Here is a 19,030-nt window from a genome sequence, read left to right on the forward strand (position 1 = left end):
GCCTGAGAACTCCTGAGCTCCTTGAAAAAGTGGGACGGGCCTGTTTCCAGAACTTTGAACCTTCCCTGTGTCTCTCATTTATTAGGCTTAATGAGCACATTATGAGATAATAACTTTTCTGGCTTTCTTTACTGTATTATACACTATACTATCTAAGTATATTATCGCCCAGCTCCTTATATAAAGTATATAAGCTTGTCCAACTTCATCCGCATGCATACAGTATACTTGCGTTCGGCGGTATATACTGTAGCATATCTTGATTACTTGCATCAACGTAAAAATGTAAACTGTTTATGGCCCAGCTCTAATCTGCTAAATGCATGGAGATATTAAAATATTATAAACTTCAGCATCATGATTTTCTGTAAAGCTACTTTGAAACAACGTGTACTGTGAGAAGCGCTGTACAAGCACATTTACCTCGACTATACAACTGTATATAATATAACACCATACACTTCAATACTACATTATATAGGCTACTACAGTAAACACTTCTCTATAATATACACATCTTTTTTACTATAGTATACAGACAACACACTTGTGCCATGCAGGATATTATACTAAAAATACATATATTATTCAATATAACACATAACTTTTCTACTAGGTTTACTGTCCTATGTTATATTAACAACTTCCGTATAACATTATATCCATTTGACTAAATTTTCAAGTAAGTTTTCTCACTTTTACGCTCAACGAGCACAAGATGAATAATCACCTCGGGTTGCTTTCGCTTTGCTGATCTATCGTTCGAGTTCGGACACCTCGGCTAACACTCCCGGCTTGGCCTTTCTGATTTTGTCACACCCCCCCCCCTCCTCCTCCTCCTCCTCCTTCTCCTTCTCCTTCCTCTGAAAGTTGTTTTGGCTGTGCAGCGTCTGGCACGGTCTTCCGAGACTTGAGAACAATGAGAAGAATGTTAGAGCTTTTTCTCCACGGCCTCATCATCGCACTCCTTGTTTTGAGAGCGTTTTTATGACCTCCGCTTTCACGCCGACCCCAAAGTCTCAAGTCTGGCCGACAGATGTCCCGGGCCCGTTCAATGAAACTATTTACGGATGACCTTTCCTCTGGACGCTCAAGTGGAGCACTCGTCTGGCTAAACTCAAAAAGTCAGTCCTACCATCACCAGCCACACCACGAACCTCCAGAACGCTTAACAAGAGTCGTCTTAGAGAGAAAAACGACTTGAAAACTTAAAAGCGCAATAACGAATAGTGTAGAAAGCACATGCAGATGTTATTCACAGTTCAGAAGTGTGACGCCGGCCTCTTACCTGGATGATCTGACTGCTCTCTCTCGCTCTCTCTGTATCTCCTCTGTTCAGAGCGTGAGAGGAACCTTATAGCACTTGTGTCTCAGAGGGAGTGTCCGACTCCAGTATAGACGCTATGAGTGTTTATATAGGAGAGAGGGAGAGAGAGAGAGAGGGAGAGAGAGAGAGAGAGAGAGAGAGAGAGAGAGAGAGAGAGAGAGAGAGAGAGAGAGAGAGTTCGTCTGGGGGCCAGACAGGGTGAAAGTGAATGAGAGCGCAGTGAGAGAGACCAGCGAAGGGAATTCCTATTTGTATAACGTCAGATGTTGAGCCCTCCCCTCCATCAGCGTGAACACAGGAAGAGGCAGGGAGCAATTATACAGCAGAAGAGCTCATAAAAGAGAGAGAGACTGTTTCCCTCACACACACACACACACACACCTTAAACCCTTTATTCAGGTTTCATCGGACGAGGCTCACCTGCATCTGTTGGGTTTCATCCACTATAGAAGCATGTGATCGCTCTCTCTCTGCATCTTTTACTGTCTATACTGTACTTTTCTGTACTGCATCATTAAACACGTCCCTGTGTTTCACTGTACTACAACAGCACATTGTAAACCAAAACATTTCATTCTAAAATAAACTGTACTGTACTTACTATATACTCTAGTGTAGACCATATACATCAAGAAATATTGCACTCTGCTACACTACGCAATGCCATAAATACCACACCACACTGTACTTCACTACACCATATGCCATTTTTGTGCACTTAAAACATACCATCTTAGTGCAATATATTCTCCATTATACATTTTATATATCATGCATAGTCATACATAATAGCCTATATTCTATATAAACATTTGACATCTTACTTTGTATACTAAAAATAGAGTACAGAGCAATACTGTAGTGTACAGAATACCGTGCAACATGTTTGTACACTACTGTACTATAATGTTTTTCAGTACACTATATAATTGTATTATATTATATCTTCCACTATTCAGTATCACTCTATAGTACCTTTCATTTTTTTTCTAAACACTTTACTAAGATATACAGTAATACTGAAATATTCAAATGTTATGTAAAATTATACTGCAATACAGTTTTATATAATATGATATAATTATTGCAATAATATATTGAAATAATTTCCAATAAAAATTGTAGTACATTATACCTTAAAAAAAGCAAACACTTGTATATGCTTTTTAAATATGCACTTTAATATATATATTATATACAGTACCAGTCAAAAGTTTGGAAACGTTGCTATTTTTAATGTTTTTGAAAGAAGTCTCTTATGCTCATCAAGCCTGCAGTTAAAAAAAAACAAAAAAAAAAACCAGTAATATTATGAAATATTATTACAATTTAAAATAATGGTTCTCTTTTTTAATATACTTTAAAATGTAATTTATTTTTGTGATGCAAAGCTGAATTTTCATCAGCAAGTACTCCAGTCTTTGGTGTCTTATGATCCTTCAGAAATCATTCTAATATGCTGATTTATGATCAATGTTGGAAACAGTTGTGCTGCTTAATATTTTTTTATAACCTGAGATACTTTTTACAGGATTATTTGATGAATAAAAAGTTAAAAAGAACTGTATTTATTTAGAATAGAAATCTTTTGTTACAATATACACTACCGTTCAAAAGTTTGGGAACAATAACTATTTTTTTTTAAGAAATTAGTACTTTAATTCAACACGGATGCGTTAAATTGATAAACGGTGATGGTAACGATTTATATTGTTAGAAATGTTTTTATTTTGAATAAATGCTGTTTTTATGAATAAATGCTGTTAACGTTTTACTCGTCAATGAATCCTGAAAAAAGTATTCCAAAAAAATATATATTAAACAGCACAACTGTTTCCATCATTGATAATAACTGAGTATCAAATCATCATATTAGAATGATTTCTGAAGGATCATAAGACACCAAAGACTAAAGTACTTGCTGATGAAAATTCAGCTTTGCATCACAAAAATAAATTACATTTAAAAATATATTAAAAAAGAGAACCATTATTTTAAATTGTAATAATATTTCATAATATTACTGTTTTTATTTTATTTTATTTTTTTTACTGCAGGCTTGATGAGCATAAGAGACTTCTTTCAAAAACATTAAAAATAGTAATGTTTCCAAACTTTTGACTGGTACTGTATTATTATCTATATTATATATTTACATATATGAATAAAATATATAATATAATATACATAGTAAACAATAATACAATATATAATATAATACTTTGTCATTGTACTAAAAAAATGGTAGTGATTTGCAAAATATTAGAAACGGAGATTGTTATAAAAAAAGTTGAGTGACTCTTGGTTTTGGTCATTTTCCAGCTGTTGTTTATTTTATTGATGATTTATTGATTTTCTTTTATTGACGCTGGTGCTTGATCTGCTGGTTTGAAGCGTTTACAGCACGTTGTATTGTGTCAGGAGGACACAGCGAGGGTCACACCTGCGCAGTGTTTACAGGACAGACACACACCCTGTTTACTCTGAGCTGTACACACTTTATGACCGTCAGCTCCGGAGAACAGGGTCCGAACAACTGTGCACTGTCTGGACATCACACACATTCCTCACACACTCGCACACGAGTCGAGTCTCACGGCAACCCAGATAAACGCTCCTGTAAGCAGTGGCTGCCTTGACTTTCAGCTCACCCGACGTATTTGACGGATACACATCTGGCTTCCGTCCAGGATTTTCCCATGTCTTCATATTTTTTTTGGCTTGAGTTTTTACATACATTACTCTTTCGAGTGTTTACAGCCAGAGGTCAGTATATCGTAGTGTCAAATAACCCACTGAGGGGTTGAATTTGTCATATGCTGAATCAGAAGGTTGCAAACCATTTGTCCATGATTACTTTTGGCACATATGCTTGAGAAGGGTGATTTCCTATTCATCATTGTCTGTGTTGGTGCACAGAGTATCTGATTTATTTTTAAATGATTTAATTACATTTTTATCCTCTAATGCAAGAAAACTATAATCTACCTGCGGTTTCAAAGTTCACAGTTCACAATCCAAGGCTGTTGTATACAGTACTTACATACACGCATGAATGCTGCGATAAGGGTGCATGTGTGTGTAGTTTCTGTGTGTCTTATCTAGGTTTGTGTGTGTGTGAGAGTGTCACAGACACTGACTCAGGTTTCTATAACTGAACTAGTCTCGGCCCCCTCAAAAATCAAGTTTGGTTGTCATGACAGCGGGGATCTAATTATACAAGCATTCCTCTGAGGAAACACAAGCTCCTCTTCCAGACACAAACGCTCTTTGACTCACACACAAACACACAATAAACAACACCGGGACTGTTAGGAAGAGTACAGTAGTATTAGATTTGATATTTAAGTTGTAGTAGGCCTAATTCTATTTTGTGCTTTTCTCATTTTTAATTCGTTTTACATATATTTCTATATTGCTTTCATTTAGTTTCATTTTTGGTACTGTAAATTAAACTTATTAGTTTTATGTTTAAGTTTTTAATCTTATATATATATATATATCAGCTTTACTTTAAATAACGAAAATTATTTTTAATAGTTTGTTTTTAACAATAAAAGCTCTGATTAATACGTTCATGTTAAAGATTGACTTACATATATGATTGTATATATGATTGACTCCCATTGACTTACCCTGACACCTAGCAACGCCCTAGCAACCAACAGAACACCCTAGCAAACACATAATGCATTAAAAAACATTCAGAACACCTTAACAACTGCATAGCAGTGCCCTAGCAACCACATAACACACTAACAACCAGTGAAAACACCTTGGTAACACATAAAAATGCCATAGCAACAACCCACAACACCTTAACAACAGTGCCCTAGCAACCACAGAAATGCATTAAAAAGTCACTCAGAACATCTTAGCGACCACATAGCAATTCCCTAGTCACCACAGAACATGCAAAACACCTTAACAAGCACATAGCAATACCCTAGCACAGAACACACGAAACACCTTAGCAACCACATACATAGCAATGCCCTAGCAACCACAGAACACACAAAACACCTTAGCAACCACATAGCAATGCCCTAGCAACCACACAACACCCTAGAAGAGGTGAATTGTGCAGTGCAGAGAACCTTCTAGAAAAATAAGAAAATATCTATTTTTTTTATCACCACTGACTGACTTAAATTACAATTTAAATACTTTAGTAGTTTCTTATTAAGTTTGACCTACATTTAAAAAAGTTGTGTTAAGGAAATGCTTAGGTAAAAGTGTATGTTCGTAACAAATACAGTCCTGTGGTGTAGTATTCTAGACTTTGTTCACTTCTTTATAATATTGTTTGGTTTGGCCAGGGTGGTTTTTGCACAAGTGAGGCTTATTCATTTTACAATATATTTTTCTTTATCTTCAAAATGTTAAAGGTGAGGAGAAGCAACTTTTGAATGTGCATGAAAAATGTACATAATGCTACATATATTTGCTGGAATGTGTTGGGACAGGCAGTAAAACCCTTCGGCAATAGCAGGTATTTTAATGTTGCTTTAGGGGCCACAGCTAATCCACAACACACACATACACACACACACAGTCTGGATGCATTTGCTTTTTTCATTCCGGCTAGTCATATGGGTTTGTCCTCGATTTCTCAGTTTCTCTCTCTCTCTCTCTTCTTTTTTTCCCTCTCTGGTTGCTGCAGCAACATGAAACACAAACATTGTGGCGGCAGACAGGAAGTGCGTTTTGAACCACAATGGCGTCACTGTGGCTGCTGCTGTGTAGCGCTCCTCGGACTGCTCTAGACTTCATGACATTATCCGTTACTGTTACGCACGCCGCTCACGGCCATTAATAGTATTGATTTTCCAGCTGCCTCGCTCACGATTGCTCTTTATGCCGCTCATTATGTGTAATATCAGAGTGCGCTGTACTCTTAGTCCTTCAGAGTAATTTGCAGCAGATTTTCTCTCGGGTTGCTGTGTGTGTGTGTGTGTGTGAGTGAATGGGCCTATTGCAGTACGTTACATCAGATTCATACTACTGTTTATACATCACTCTTTTTCCCCTCTGCTTTTTTCATGGCCATGTCTAAATATACCCCGCTGAAATAAACTCTCAACGGGACCTCCCTCTCTTCCGTTCAGACCACCTTTCTCTCGATTCCCTCCTCTGCACTCTTCTCTCTGACTGTCTTTGTTTCCTGGTTTAATAGTGGTTATTCAAGTATTGTCATTCTGATGATAAAGATCTTTCAGGTGGTTTGATTTTGAGCGTTTCTGCAATGCAATTCTGCAATGCAACTGCAATGCAATTTTATCTAACCTCTGACTGCTGTCCTACTACAGTTTGATGTAAACTACCTCTATTTGCGCATCTGCACTCTTCTCTTTGACTGACATGCCTTTAAATTCTTCTTTAATGGTGGGAATTCAAGTATTGTCATGTCCAATGATAAATATCTTTCAGATAGTTTGATAAGAGTTTCTGCATTGCTGTTGCACTCAATATATACAATAATTTACACTTTGGATTAATACTTTTGGATTTAAAGTGCCCCGATTATATATTTTTTAAAAAATTACATTTCACGCAGTGTATAATACAGCTGTTTGTGAAAGTGCACGACAAATAAAGTTATTGTCTCCTAAAGGAAAGAATAGATTCTGAACTGCCTGAAACGAGTGGTCAGCAATTCCGGTCTTCTTCCTGTTGCAAACATACGTAACCAACTTTCGGTACTTAAAACTTTCCTAACATTAGAAACTGACATCAGTCGGAAAAAAAACAAGTAATAAAAACTCAGTGAGTGTTTTAGCGCAATTTTCTCACGTCATGGGATCACAACACTAAGAGATAGTAAATCTTTTCCTGGATTTTTTTTGTGCGTTCCCGAGATTAGACCTTCCTTAACATAATGCCGAAAACCCGAAGTCTCTAGGTGGTCTGGTTGAGGAGGAGATAGAAGTGCAAGATTGGTGCGCACAGACAGAACAGAAATCATGAGTTAACAATCGCAATTTCCGGGGGAAAATTGCGCTAAAAAAACCTATATAGATATTTTTAACAAAGTCCTAACCCTAAGCAAGCAACAACCATCCACTCTAGCAACTGCAACTAAAAGCTACTTTAGAAATCATTATGGAGAGTTTTGCTCATGCATTTACATACTCTTCACAAAATGTAAAAAGTTCAGTAGTTATATTTTTCATTGTTAAATAAAACTGAATGAAATTGACATTAACATTAATTCAATTTGTTTCACATTGAAAATGGGAAATGAGACAAAATGATCTTAGAAATAAGGAAATGAGAGCAAACGCACTTCCTCCGGTATGAGCTCATTTTAATGAGATCACTCACTGTCACACTGACACACTGCCGTTCTCAGGCCTCTCTATGAATAAATGCACATCTAATATACTCCCTTCTTTAATACATCTCCCTACATGCACCTTCTCTGTCTCTTTCTCACGGTGATGCCCTTCTAACGCCACTCTCTCATGGGAATGTCCTTATACCTCACCCGACACCCACAGTCTGATAAATGTGAGAGCCCTTGAATCCACTACAAACAGTCCATATAATTGCTCAGCCGCTACTGCAGGACATTATGCATGCTTTAAAATCTGTGCAGCAACATTTAAGACTTCAGTAAAGGTACGTTAAGAATGCGCTATGCTTAAAATGGCTCTGCATTACTGGAAAAACACTCCGAACAATTTAGTTTAGATTTGTAGCTAAAATCATTGTGCTTCATTTTATTGAAAACAATAATACTTCATTGTATCTTCATTGTGGTGAAGAAATCTCTTTTCATGTTCAATACTGAAAGTCCAGAGACATAATATAACAAGGGGATATATATCAACTGGGATTTGGCTGACAACTCATGTGAAACCCAACTCAATGTTGGATTTATGCATGTGACCATTAGCCTACAATTACAAACATACAGAATGTACTGTGAACTTTTCTCCAAAAGTATACCGATCAATACGAGCGATTTTTTTTACTGCAAGTTCACAGTTTACTGAGAAGGAAGGTGATTATTAGGGCCTGCTGACATCATCTAGTTGGCAGTGATTTTGCCAAAAAAACACAGGTCTGGTTTTGGTTGAATAGACCGAATTTTGGTCATTTTGGCAGAATGTTTGCAATGAAGAAATCCAGTGTATTCCCAAAACACACAGCGCTGAGGTTGACAACCATGTTTTAATGGCCAGCATCCTGGACTCTGGATGTCAGTGGTTACATGCACTTTAAAAGTTTGATTTCAGTCAGACTACAACATTAATTTGCCTTAAAAAGCCATGTGCAAAGTGCAAACGTTACGTGGTGTGAATGGGCCTTAAAAGCGTGCTGTCACTTTAAATGCTCTTTAAAGTCCGGTAGATTCCGATTGGCTGACCAATATTTTTATCGTTTATCAAAAAAAAAAAAAAAAATGCTCTGAAAGTAATTTCAACAATATTGTCCCTCTGCCATTATCATTATTATTAAAACGTTAAAGGCTTAGTTATCATTATCCTTGGCATGAACGATTTTTTTTTTCAGCTGATGAACAATAAAAACATAAACAGCCAATCAGAATCCACCTGACTTTAAAGAGCTCGAGCATTTAAAGCAATAAACAACCAGTGTTGCCAAGTTCGTGGTTTTCTGTGGAATTGGGCTACTTTTACAGTTTTTTTTTTAAAAGGTTATCTCTCTTGGTGTGAACGCCAATTTACTGAAATTGACAACTTTCCCCGGGCTGTAGTCTTTATGTCAATAAAAACAAAAAGTTAACGAGCATGCAACTACCCATATATGGTAATATGCTAATCAGGCAGTGCCAGGGTATTAGCATGTGATAGATAGCATCACTGTTCATAATATAAAAAACAAACTGATAATTAATTCAACAACAACAACAAAGGCTGAGGTTGTACTACACAGTTTGAAGGCTACTTTATCATAGCGAAATAGCTCAACCATTTGCGGTGTGAAATATTGTCACCAAGTGAAGTTGTTGGGCCGGTAAACTGAGGTGTGAAGTCGCTGGGTGTGACCGTTCCCCTCCCCTCACTCACAAATCCACAGCCGGCCACTTACAGGACAGATTTCCCGTCTCTCTCTCCGGGCTGTTGTCCTTATTTGGCTTCGGTGAGAGTGTGTGGTTGTGTGTGAATCGAGAACAGAGAATTTCCTCCTGACTGTGACTCACTGCTCCTCTGACTCACGCGCATGCTAACACAAACACTGCGTAACCATGGCGACGGCGACTGCCGCCCTCTCGGCCCGTCTGCACTGCAGCTGCCCTTCACGGAGTACAAAACATAAAGTTATTAAAGTGTACCGGCGTGGTAATACTATTAAGCTACGTAGACTGAACTCAAAATACAACATTACAACTGCACAAATATACGTAGAGTACACTTGAAAGCAAACCAAATTGTGATATTGATATATTTGGCACATTTTGTGGTTTACATGCAGAAACATGCTATTTAAGCAATAAGCCCCGCGAAGCCGTGTTGTTTCACAGTGGATTTAAAACAGCTAAGGGGTGCGTTGTAATCCACTGTAAAACACGGCTTCGCGGGGCTTATTGTTTAATTTTAATATGTATTTTATTCATAAAATAAACACCAGCAACAAAAAATATACCGTTATAACACATATTCCTCCGCTAAGCAATGTAGTTCCAAAGAGGTTGCAAAGCAACACATGCACTATTTTTTACAGTCTATGCACATACAGCAACAAAGAATCACAAACGGCAGTTGCGCAGTAATACTAATGTAATGCGGTCACAAGTGTATGTTTGTTCAGTAATTTACTTTACTGTCTATGGTAATTTACAACGGCTTCGAACGCGGCTCAACCAATCAGAATCAAGGACCAGAACTATCCGTTTTATAATATTTATTTTGGAGTTGTTGTAACGTTACTCATTTGGCTTGTTTTTTGTTTTAACCACATTTTTGTTAATTTATCCCACCATCCCCCGCTTTCAACTGCATTTTGAAAATGTTTAATAATGGTTCAACTTAGTTTGGACATGTCTTTTCATAAGAAATATTACATCTATTTGATAAATTTAGTAGGCCTACATAAATGTACACGGGGGAAATAAGCCTTTGTTGTTCATTTTCAAGGCAGTTCAAGGCTGACAATAGTTCAACAATACCATAAAACGATATTAAACTTGAAAAAATAGAGAGCTGTAAAATGTTATTTTTTAATGCAAACACATTCATGTTTTTATTATGCTTTATTTCCATCTTTTGATTTTATTATTATGATTATTGTTTATCCTAATGTACACCCTGATTGTATTTGTAAATATATATATATATATATATATATATATATATATATGGCTTATTTAAATATTGAAATAAATTATTATTTTATTTAACTAAAACATGCACTTTCTATATATTCACTAACTAAATTATGTATTTAAATAATTTAAACAAAAATATAATTTATATATTTATTATTAAATAATTTTAATTTGAAACGAAAGATACCATAACACTTCAAGCAAAGCATTTAAAATAATAAAATAATACTTAAAAATAAAATAGAGAAGTATATGGACATTTTGTGGATCATGTCTGTATAATGATGAACAACACCTGTGTGAACTTGAGGACCTCATACACCAACTAACAAACACCAGCTGGTTAAAAGTCACTGTTAGTGAAGACAGTATTTGAGATATAGACACTTGATCTGATGCACCAACGTCAGACATTTTTACGTGCGACTCAACTGTCAAATACTCTTGGGGTTTACTTTATGGATAGTGCATGCATCCAAACAAATTTTGCTAAGATGTGAAGGTTTTTGCCCTATACAGTCAAAGCCTGCAGTGATGCATTACACAGCTAGACAAGCATGACAGTAAACTGTGTTTTTACGATTCTTGCCGCCGGTCTTTACAACTTTCTGCACCATTCTAAAGTGTTTTCAGGTATTTATTTTGTTCAGCAAAAGACATAAAAAATCCCTGTTAGGCACACATGCTGATTTGTAACGGGCATGTTGATCCCATAGACTGTAAAATATAGATTGATCCTCTTTTTATTGAATGCTAATTTTAAAAAAGAACAAAAAAAATGTTGCTGCCTTAAATTTTTAAGTACAATCAACTTGGATGTTTAAGTAATTTCAACTTAAATTACATTAAACTGACTTTAAAAACTGAGTTTAATCATGTATAACTTATTAAAAAAGTTGAAAATTGCTTATTTTGATGAGTTAAAGCAATGTAAAAACACGTTGTCATAACGTATTGATCATATACCTATATACACTGCAAAACATTATAAGTCACACGAGTTGGGTAATTCCTGTGGTCTTGTTTTATCAGACTGTCTGCGAAGTCCACTTTGAGATCAGTCATTTTCATCTATATGATTATATTGCTCAGGTTTTTGAAGCTCGTCGTCTTCAGTGCAAACAGACACTCCTGTCTCTAATCTAAAGACTGAAAGATCCGCTCAAATATCATTTATGGCTCATAGGGTGTCATCGGCGTAATCATGTCGGACACATTTGCTTTGTGCTCGTCTCGGTAAGAGTGAACGTCTAGAAAGCTGCGAACGAAAAGCCTGTATGAATTGAGGAGTGTCTGTGGGACTAATGTAATCTACAAAGTACAAAATGAATGTGAATCATTGTTGATTATATCATTAGTGGTGTTATACAAGCATCAATTGCTCATACTTGTGGTTAGGAACTGTAAAAAAATTATATGATCAATAAGTATGTTATTCCATTACTTAAACTCAAATAATTTAACCAATTTCAACTTCATTTTTTAAGTTATACAAGATTCAACTAGGCAAGATTTCAATAAATAAATAAAAATACTGAGTTGTGCATTATGCAGCAAGTTTTTAGGTTGAATAAGGGAGGAATATTTTACAGTGACAGAGATTTGGTTGGTTACTTTTGAAAAGTAACCGCCTAGCAATCCCACACAACACCCCGGCAACACAACAAAACATCAGAACACCTTAGCAACGGCATAAAGCCTCATGGCAGGACGCATCACTCGACCCAGAATCCAGTTAGGTAATGTAGATGTGGCATATATTTGTAAAATAACGGCATGATCGACTTTATTTATTTTTTTTTTTTGGTTCAGTAGCCTAAAGGAAGATATAAAAAAAAAACATGCCAAAATTTCAGTTACTATTTATTTTAGTGATATTATCAGTGTTGCCATTAATTATAAGTTAGACCAAGAGCTGTGACCCAATTTACTGTCCAGAACACATTTTGTTTGAACACATTTTGTATATTCTGGCAAATGAGTGATAGACTGATAGATTTAGGCTGATATTTGGCCATTTTGTGATTATCAGCATCTGCTTTGCCTTTTCGAAACGTTTTTCATATTTTTAAACGTTTTTCACACATTAATAACGCTATATATTGTGTTATACATTATCGGTAGATGTTGCAATGGTGTTTTTAACACAACGGCTGCCAACCCAGAACCAAGGAAACGTGAAACAGAACGTGTTAACAGAAGTGTCATTTACAAAATAGCTTTGTAAAATATTTGCTTGGCTTTGCTCAGTGACACTTTCTGCTGATAAATGCGTTTAAATCACCACAACAATCTTATTCGGAATGTAAGCGTCACGCTTTATTGAAAAAAATAATACTAATATGAATATTTCTGATGGGAAATGATTTCCCATTAGTGCTCAATGGCGGCATAGGGGAGCAACAGGAAAGAAAACAACAGGATCTACTTAACTACATTAATACTAAATTGCAAACATGGAACGTATCATGAATTATTAAGATGAATAAGAGTAATGCTGATGCTATATATCACAATATGTGTGCAGTAAATGCATATAGCGCTCTCTTAAAAGCTTTTATGATTGTCTGCATTATTAACTGTACCTAAATAAATCCTATATATCCCAATCAGCCATGTCTGAGAGTCGCAGTGATGTGTAAATCCAGCTGTCTTTGTGCAGAAAGTTCAGCATCAACACTGTTACATCTGTTCCTCAAACTCTGTGTAGATAAGACGGACGTTACTCTTTATCGCTTTACAAGGTTTATTACTTTTCTTCCTAAAGCGATTCGGTTTCTTGCGTGCCATCTGTCTTGTCAGTATACGTCCATGTCCCAGAATGCACCAGTAGACAGTACACAGTAGATGAAGCAATGACTCTTTGTGGCATATTTTGCAACTTTGCACGTGTTGAATTCAAAAGTTTCACTCCTGCAGACTGTAAGACAGTGGCGTACTAATGACCAAGAGTGCACCGCCCTCTGGTGGTGAAGAAAAGTGCAATTGCACACTCCCCTTTCTGGGTCACTCCTGTTTCTGTTTCTTCCTTCTTAGTAATTCCAAGACACTTTCTCCTTGATTTCCAACAGTGGCACGTCCCTTCAAAACAATCCAAAAGCATAAGACATCAGCTGATCAGGTTGATTATAGGTTGTGTCTTTGGCAAAAGTACAGTTCTCATTCACTGATGATTCACATAAAACATGTACGACATAAAATGAGCTTCATTATTTTGGTGGTTCTACATGGGACGAGATGATTTTGTTCGGTCGAGTCCGTATGCTGTGGTCGTCCATCCGTATGCAGTCTTGTTTGGCTTTTGGTATTCCACTGTATACATTACTGTTTACATACTACCTGTGTGTAGAAGTGCAGCCGAATAAACAGCATGAAAACAAAATGATGCAGAATCCTCTCTATACGAACAGCCTGACCATCCCTTTTCCCTCTGCTGGCTTTCTTAGCCATATACAAGACAGAAATCTGATTGTGTAACTTACATTATCCCCTCCGGGTGAGTTTTTCAACTTTTTAATAGTCCAAGTTTTCATTTTCTACAAAAATAGGTGCCTCTTTTTTTCCCATTAAAAGCAGTCATGTTGAATGCAACACACGTAGGGTTAGGGTTGGGTGTGGGGGGGGGGGGGGGGTGTCTCTGGGGTCTGAGAAGTTTGATTCAGAAATTGCTGAAAATCTCGTGCTTCTTGTTCCAGTCCATCTGTGGCGCTCTCTTTCTGGCGCGCTTGGCGTGGGCTTTCTCTTTAGCCTCCGCCGCCGTGGGGCTCAAACACAGACCTGTTTCTTCAAACGGGTCGAGAAGATGACGGCTGCTCTCCCTCGAGAACTACAAAGCAGAAATACACACTTAACACATGGAGACCGCTGCAAAAAGCCATAAAATGCATTGAGTATTTGGCAAAAAATGCACACACACACACACACATACATACATATATATATATATATATATATATATATATATATATATATATATATACACACATATATATATATATATATATATATATATATATATATATATATATACACACATATATATATATATATATACTGTATATATATATATATACTGTATATATATACTGTATATATACACTCACCTAAAGGATTATTAGGAACACCATACTAATACTGTGTTTGACCCCCTTTCGCCTTCAGAACTGCCTTAATTCTATGTGGCATTGATTCAACAAGGTGCTGAAAGCATTCTTTAGAAATGTTGGCCCATATTGATAGGATAGCATCTTGCAGTTGATGGAGATTTGTGGGATGCACATCCAGGGCACGAAGCTCCCGTTCCACCACATCCCAAAGATGCTCTATTGGGTTGAGATCTGGTGACTGTGGGGGCCATTTTAGTACAGTGAACTCATAGTCATGTTCAAGAAACCAATTTGAAATGATTCAAGCTTTGTGACATGATGCATTATCCTGCTGGAAGTAGCCATCAGCGGATGGGTACATGGTGGTCATAAAGGGATGGACATGGTCAGAAACAATGCTCAGGTAGGCCGTGGCATTTAAACGATGCCCAATTGGCACTAAGGGGCCTAAAGTGTGCCAAGAAAACATCCCCCACACCATTACACCACCACCACCAACCTGCACAGTGGTAACAAGGCATGATGGATCCATGTTCTCATTCTGTTTACGCCAAATTCTGACTCTACCATCTTAATGTCTCAACAGAAATCGAGACTCATCAGACCAGGCAACATTTTTCCAGTCTTCAACTGTCCAATTTTGGTGAGCTCATGCAAATTGTAGCCTCTTTTTCCTATTTGAAGTGGAGATGAGTGGTACCCGGTGGGGTCTTCTGCTGTTGTAGCCCATCCGCCTCAAGGTTGTGCGTGTTGTGGCTTCACAAATGCTTTGCTGCATACCTCGGTTGTAACGAGTGGTTATTTCAGTCAAAGTTGCTCTTCTATCAGCTTGAATCAGTCGGCCCATTCTCCTCTGACCTCTAGCATCAACAAGGCATTTTCGCCCACAGGACTGCCGCATACTGGATGTTTTTCCCTTTTCACACCATTCTTTGTAAACCCTAGAAATGGTTGTGCGTGAAAATCCCAGTAACTGAGCAGATTGTGAAATACTCCAACAACCATGCCACGCTCAAAATTGCTTAAATCACCTTTCTTTCCCATTCTGACATTCAGTTTGGAGTTCAGGAGATTGTCTTGACCAGGACCACACCCCTAAATGCATTGAAGCAACTGCCATGTGATTGGTTGATTAGATAATTGCATTAATGAGAAATTGAACAGGTGTTCCTAATAATCCTTTAGGTGAGTGATATATATATATATATATATATATATATATATATATATATATATATATAGAGAGAGAGAGAGAGAGAGAGAGAGAGAGAGACAGAGAGAGAGAGAGAGAGAGCTCAAATGCTATTATAACCATTTGTTTCATAACATGCCACGTCTTTAGTATATTTTAATTTGTACAATTAATAAATATTTACAGATGTTATATATCTAATGTAATATGTGAAAATGTGCAGTTATTATCTTAAGGAGCTTTTTAAAAAATTAGCTGACATGTAAATTGTGTTTTTGAATATTTTATATATATATATATATATATATATATACACACACACACACACACATATATACACATAATTTTAAAAATAAAGGTTCCACAGAGAACCTTTTAGTAAATGCGTTTCCATTACAGATTTGCGCAAACCTTTCGCGATTTTTTCTAAATATCGATAGAAAACTATTGCGAAATGACGCCGTTTCCATTAACTGATGTTATGCGACTAAAACGTCATTTTTTCCTCTCGTGATAAGTCATTCCAAAAATCATGGCAAAGGACATTGGTAAGTTTATATATCACAGCCACGTAGCGCACTAGACATTATTATTATTAATGGAAGGGAACGTAAGCGTGTTATCCAAGCATTAATGGCAAGGAAAGACCCTTAGGCTATACTGTGAGCGGCACATATGAAGTGTTTCTGGGTTTTTCTCACTCATTTCTGCTCAGAGGTCTTGATTGTGGCATTTAGTTGAGGTTTAGAATCCATTATTCCTGTAATTCTTTTGTCTTTTATGAATTCAATAAAGAACTCCATCTCGTATTCTGTCCAAACACACCGCGCCTTCTAAGTCAGGTGACTGTAAATGCGCAAAAACTGTTTCCATTGCAGTTTTGCGAAATATTCCTTTTTCGAATTGCCTGAAAAACCACCTCATGCAAGCGTAAAAACTTTTTTTGCGAAATTGACGTGTTTCCATTGGGCGTATTTTCAATTTGCAATTTCAATTTGCGCAATTTGAAGGGTAATGGAAACGTGGCTAGTGAAACCTTTCAAAAGAACCATTTGGTTTTCTTAGTGTTAAGAACATTTTTAAGAATCTAAAGAACCTTTTGTCCAGTGGAAAAGATTCCATGGATGTTAAAGGCTTGATGGAACCATCAATGCCAATAAAGAACCTTTATTTTGAAGAGTGAGCACATTTGTGCATTAATTGCAGATGCAGGTTTTGTTTCTGATGAAAATGGTCACCTGTATGCTTGTGTCCTGACTGCTGCCGTCTGAGTATGTGGATCGTGAAGACGTCCCGTTCACGTGTGGGCTGGAGGAGCCGTTAGTTATGGACTCGTCAAAGTCTGTTTTAAGAAGAAGAACCAAAGCTCAGGTCACTGTTCTTTCAAAAAGATCAAGATCAGAGAACATCGTGGCTGATGTTAAACAGAAAAACAGCCATAAACATACATGTCTGCTGTAAGTTTATCAATATATGCTGCTTGAAGGACAGAGATGCTGTAACGAGAGGACCATTGCTATAGCGGGACAGCTTGAGCTGAGCTGTGGGTAAAAACAGCACTCAACTGTGGCCTTTTTCGGGCTAATCTGGGTCACCTGACGTTCCAAGACCTGACGCAGAAGATTTACTGATCCAGGATGAAATGCATGAAAATGATACAAAGAAAACAGTGGCTGGAAAAGCAAGTGGATTGGGCTGGAACGACCTTCCAGTGGGCCGAATCAGGATCCTGCCAAATAACAATTATCCAAGAGATGTCAATAGCCCGTTTAAAGTGTTTGACTCAATTTAACTTTAATCCGAGCCACATGTCAGAAGCGGGACTGCTGGCTAACAGACGCGGACATGAGTTTCTCATTCCAAACATCAAACTCCCCCCTCAAATCCCAGGAAGAGGAAGTCAAGGCTGCACACACTAAACTGAATATGAAGAACCACCGTTAATAATAATACTGGCTCATCAAATCATCATATCAGAATGATTTCTGAAGGATCATGTGACACTGAAGACTGGAGTAATGATGCTGAAAATTCAGCTTTGACGTCACAGGAATAAATTACATTTTACTATATATACTCACACAGAAAAAAGTTATTTTAAATTGTAATAACATTTCAAATAATATTAGTTTTTGCTGTAGGCTTATTATATTTTTGAACAAATGAATGCAATCTTGGTGAGCATAAGATGTACATTTAATTTCCCCAAGCTGATTGCTCACTAAAACCCCCACAATCATCATGTTTTCAGGCCATTTCAAGTTTAATTCTGACGTGAAAAAGCGGTAAAAATAGTGGCTGAGCCGTTTACTTGCTTTTGAATTAGTATTTACATTAATGCCATCATTATCTTCATTCAGGACAATTCGAAAACGCGTACGAAAACGAGAGCCAGGATTTATTGCACAAACCAATCATATCTAATCATAACTGATCATATCCAATCATTGCCATTGCCTCCTCTCATGTGACTGCCACAAACCCCCCCCCCCCACCGCACTCTGTCAACGGGGTCAGGGGAGACAAGAGAGACGCAGCGTCCCACTGTAACTTTACCTGCAGGTGTCACTGTTGGACACTGTTACTCTATTATGACTTTTAAACTTTTTAATGTCACATTTTGTAATATTTGTGTTTTATTTTCCTAATGTGGATTTTCTCATCCAGTTTACTATTGAGGAGACACCTTCTCCCTTGCCTCCTCGGAGGAAACGCCCCTTATATACAAACACATTTGACTTGCCTTTGCCTTCACAGCTCATGAATGTTATTTCTGGGTGGACTATCCTCAGTGAACTCTTCAACCGTACCTTTGACATGTATTGTAGTGGGGATGATGCCCATCTTCTTGAAATGCTCATCTGTATCTGGATCCACCACTAGCAAACGCGTCTCATTACCACCGTTCTTGATGAACGCCACAACTTCAGCATGTCTCATGTTTTCAATGTTCACTCCATTCACCTGCACAGAGTTTTAATACAGCAAGAGTTAGGACTTCAAAACAGAACAGCTAGAAACGTCTCTGGGCAACAACAAAAACATTGCATTGACCCTTTTTCTTTTACCATATATTTTACCATATTCATATACAATTTTTATTCATATTT

At 37.1% G+C, this 19,030-nt stretch overlaps 1 protein-coding gene across 1 annotated transcript in view; it reads right to left on the bottom strand.

The window, feature by feature from the left end:
• Nucleotides 1-12,926: 12,926 nt before the first annotated feature.
• LOC308705430 (Na(+)/H(+) exchange regulatory cofactor NHE-RF2) overlaps nt 12,927-19,030 on the bottom strand; it is a 36,401-nt gene continuing 30,297 nt past the window's right edge. The window contains exons 5-7 of the mRNA XM_081390450.1: nt 18,731-18,884; nt 17,159-17,262; nt 12,927-14,448 (exon numbers count right to left, since the gene is read on the bottom strand). Of these exons, the coding sequence (XP_081246576.1) occupies nt 14,281-14,448; nt 17,159-17,262; nt 18,731-18,884 (426 nt within the window). The 3' untranslated portion in view covers nt 12,927-14,280. The remainder of the gene's footprint in view (nt 14,449-17,158; nt 17,263-18,730; nt 18,885-19,030) is intronic.

The sequence above is a fragment of the Scardinius erythrophthalmus genome (genome assembly GCF_964197995.2).
Source record: "Scardinius erythrophthalmus genome assembly, chromosome: 1".
NCBI lineage: Eukaryota > Metazoa > Chordata > Actinopteri > Cypriniformes > Leuciscidae > Scardinius > Scardinius erythrophthalmus.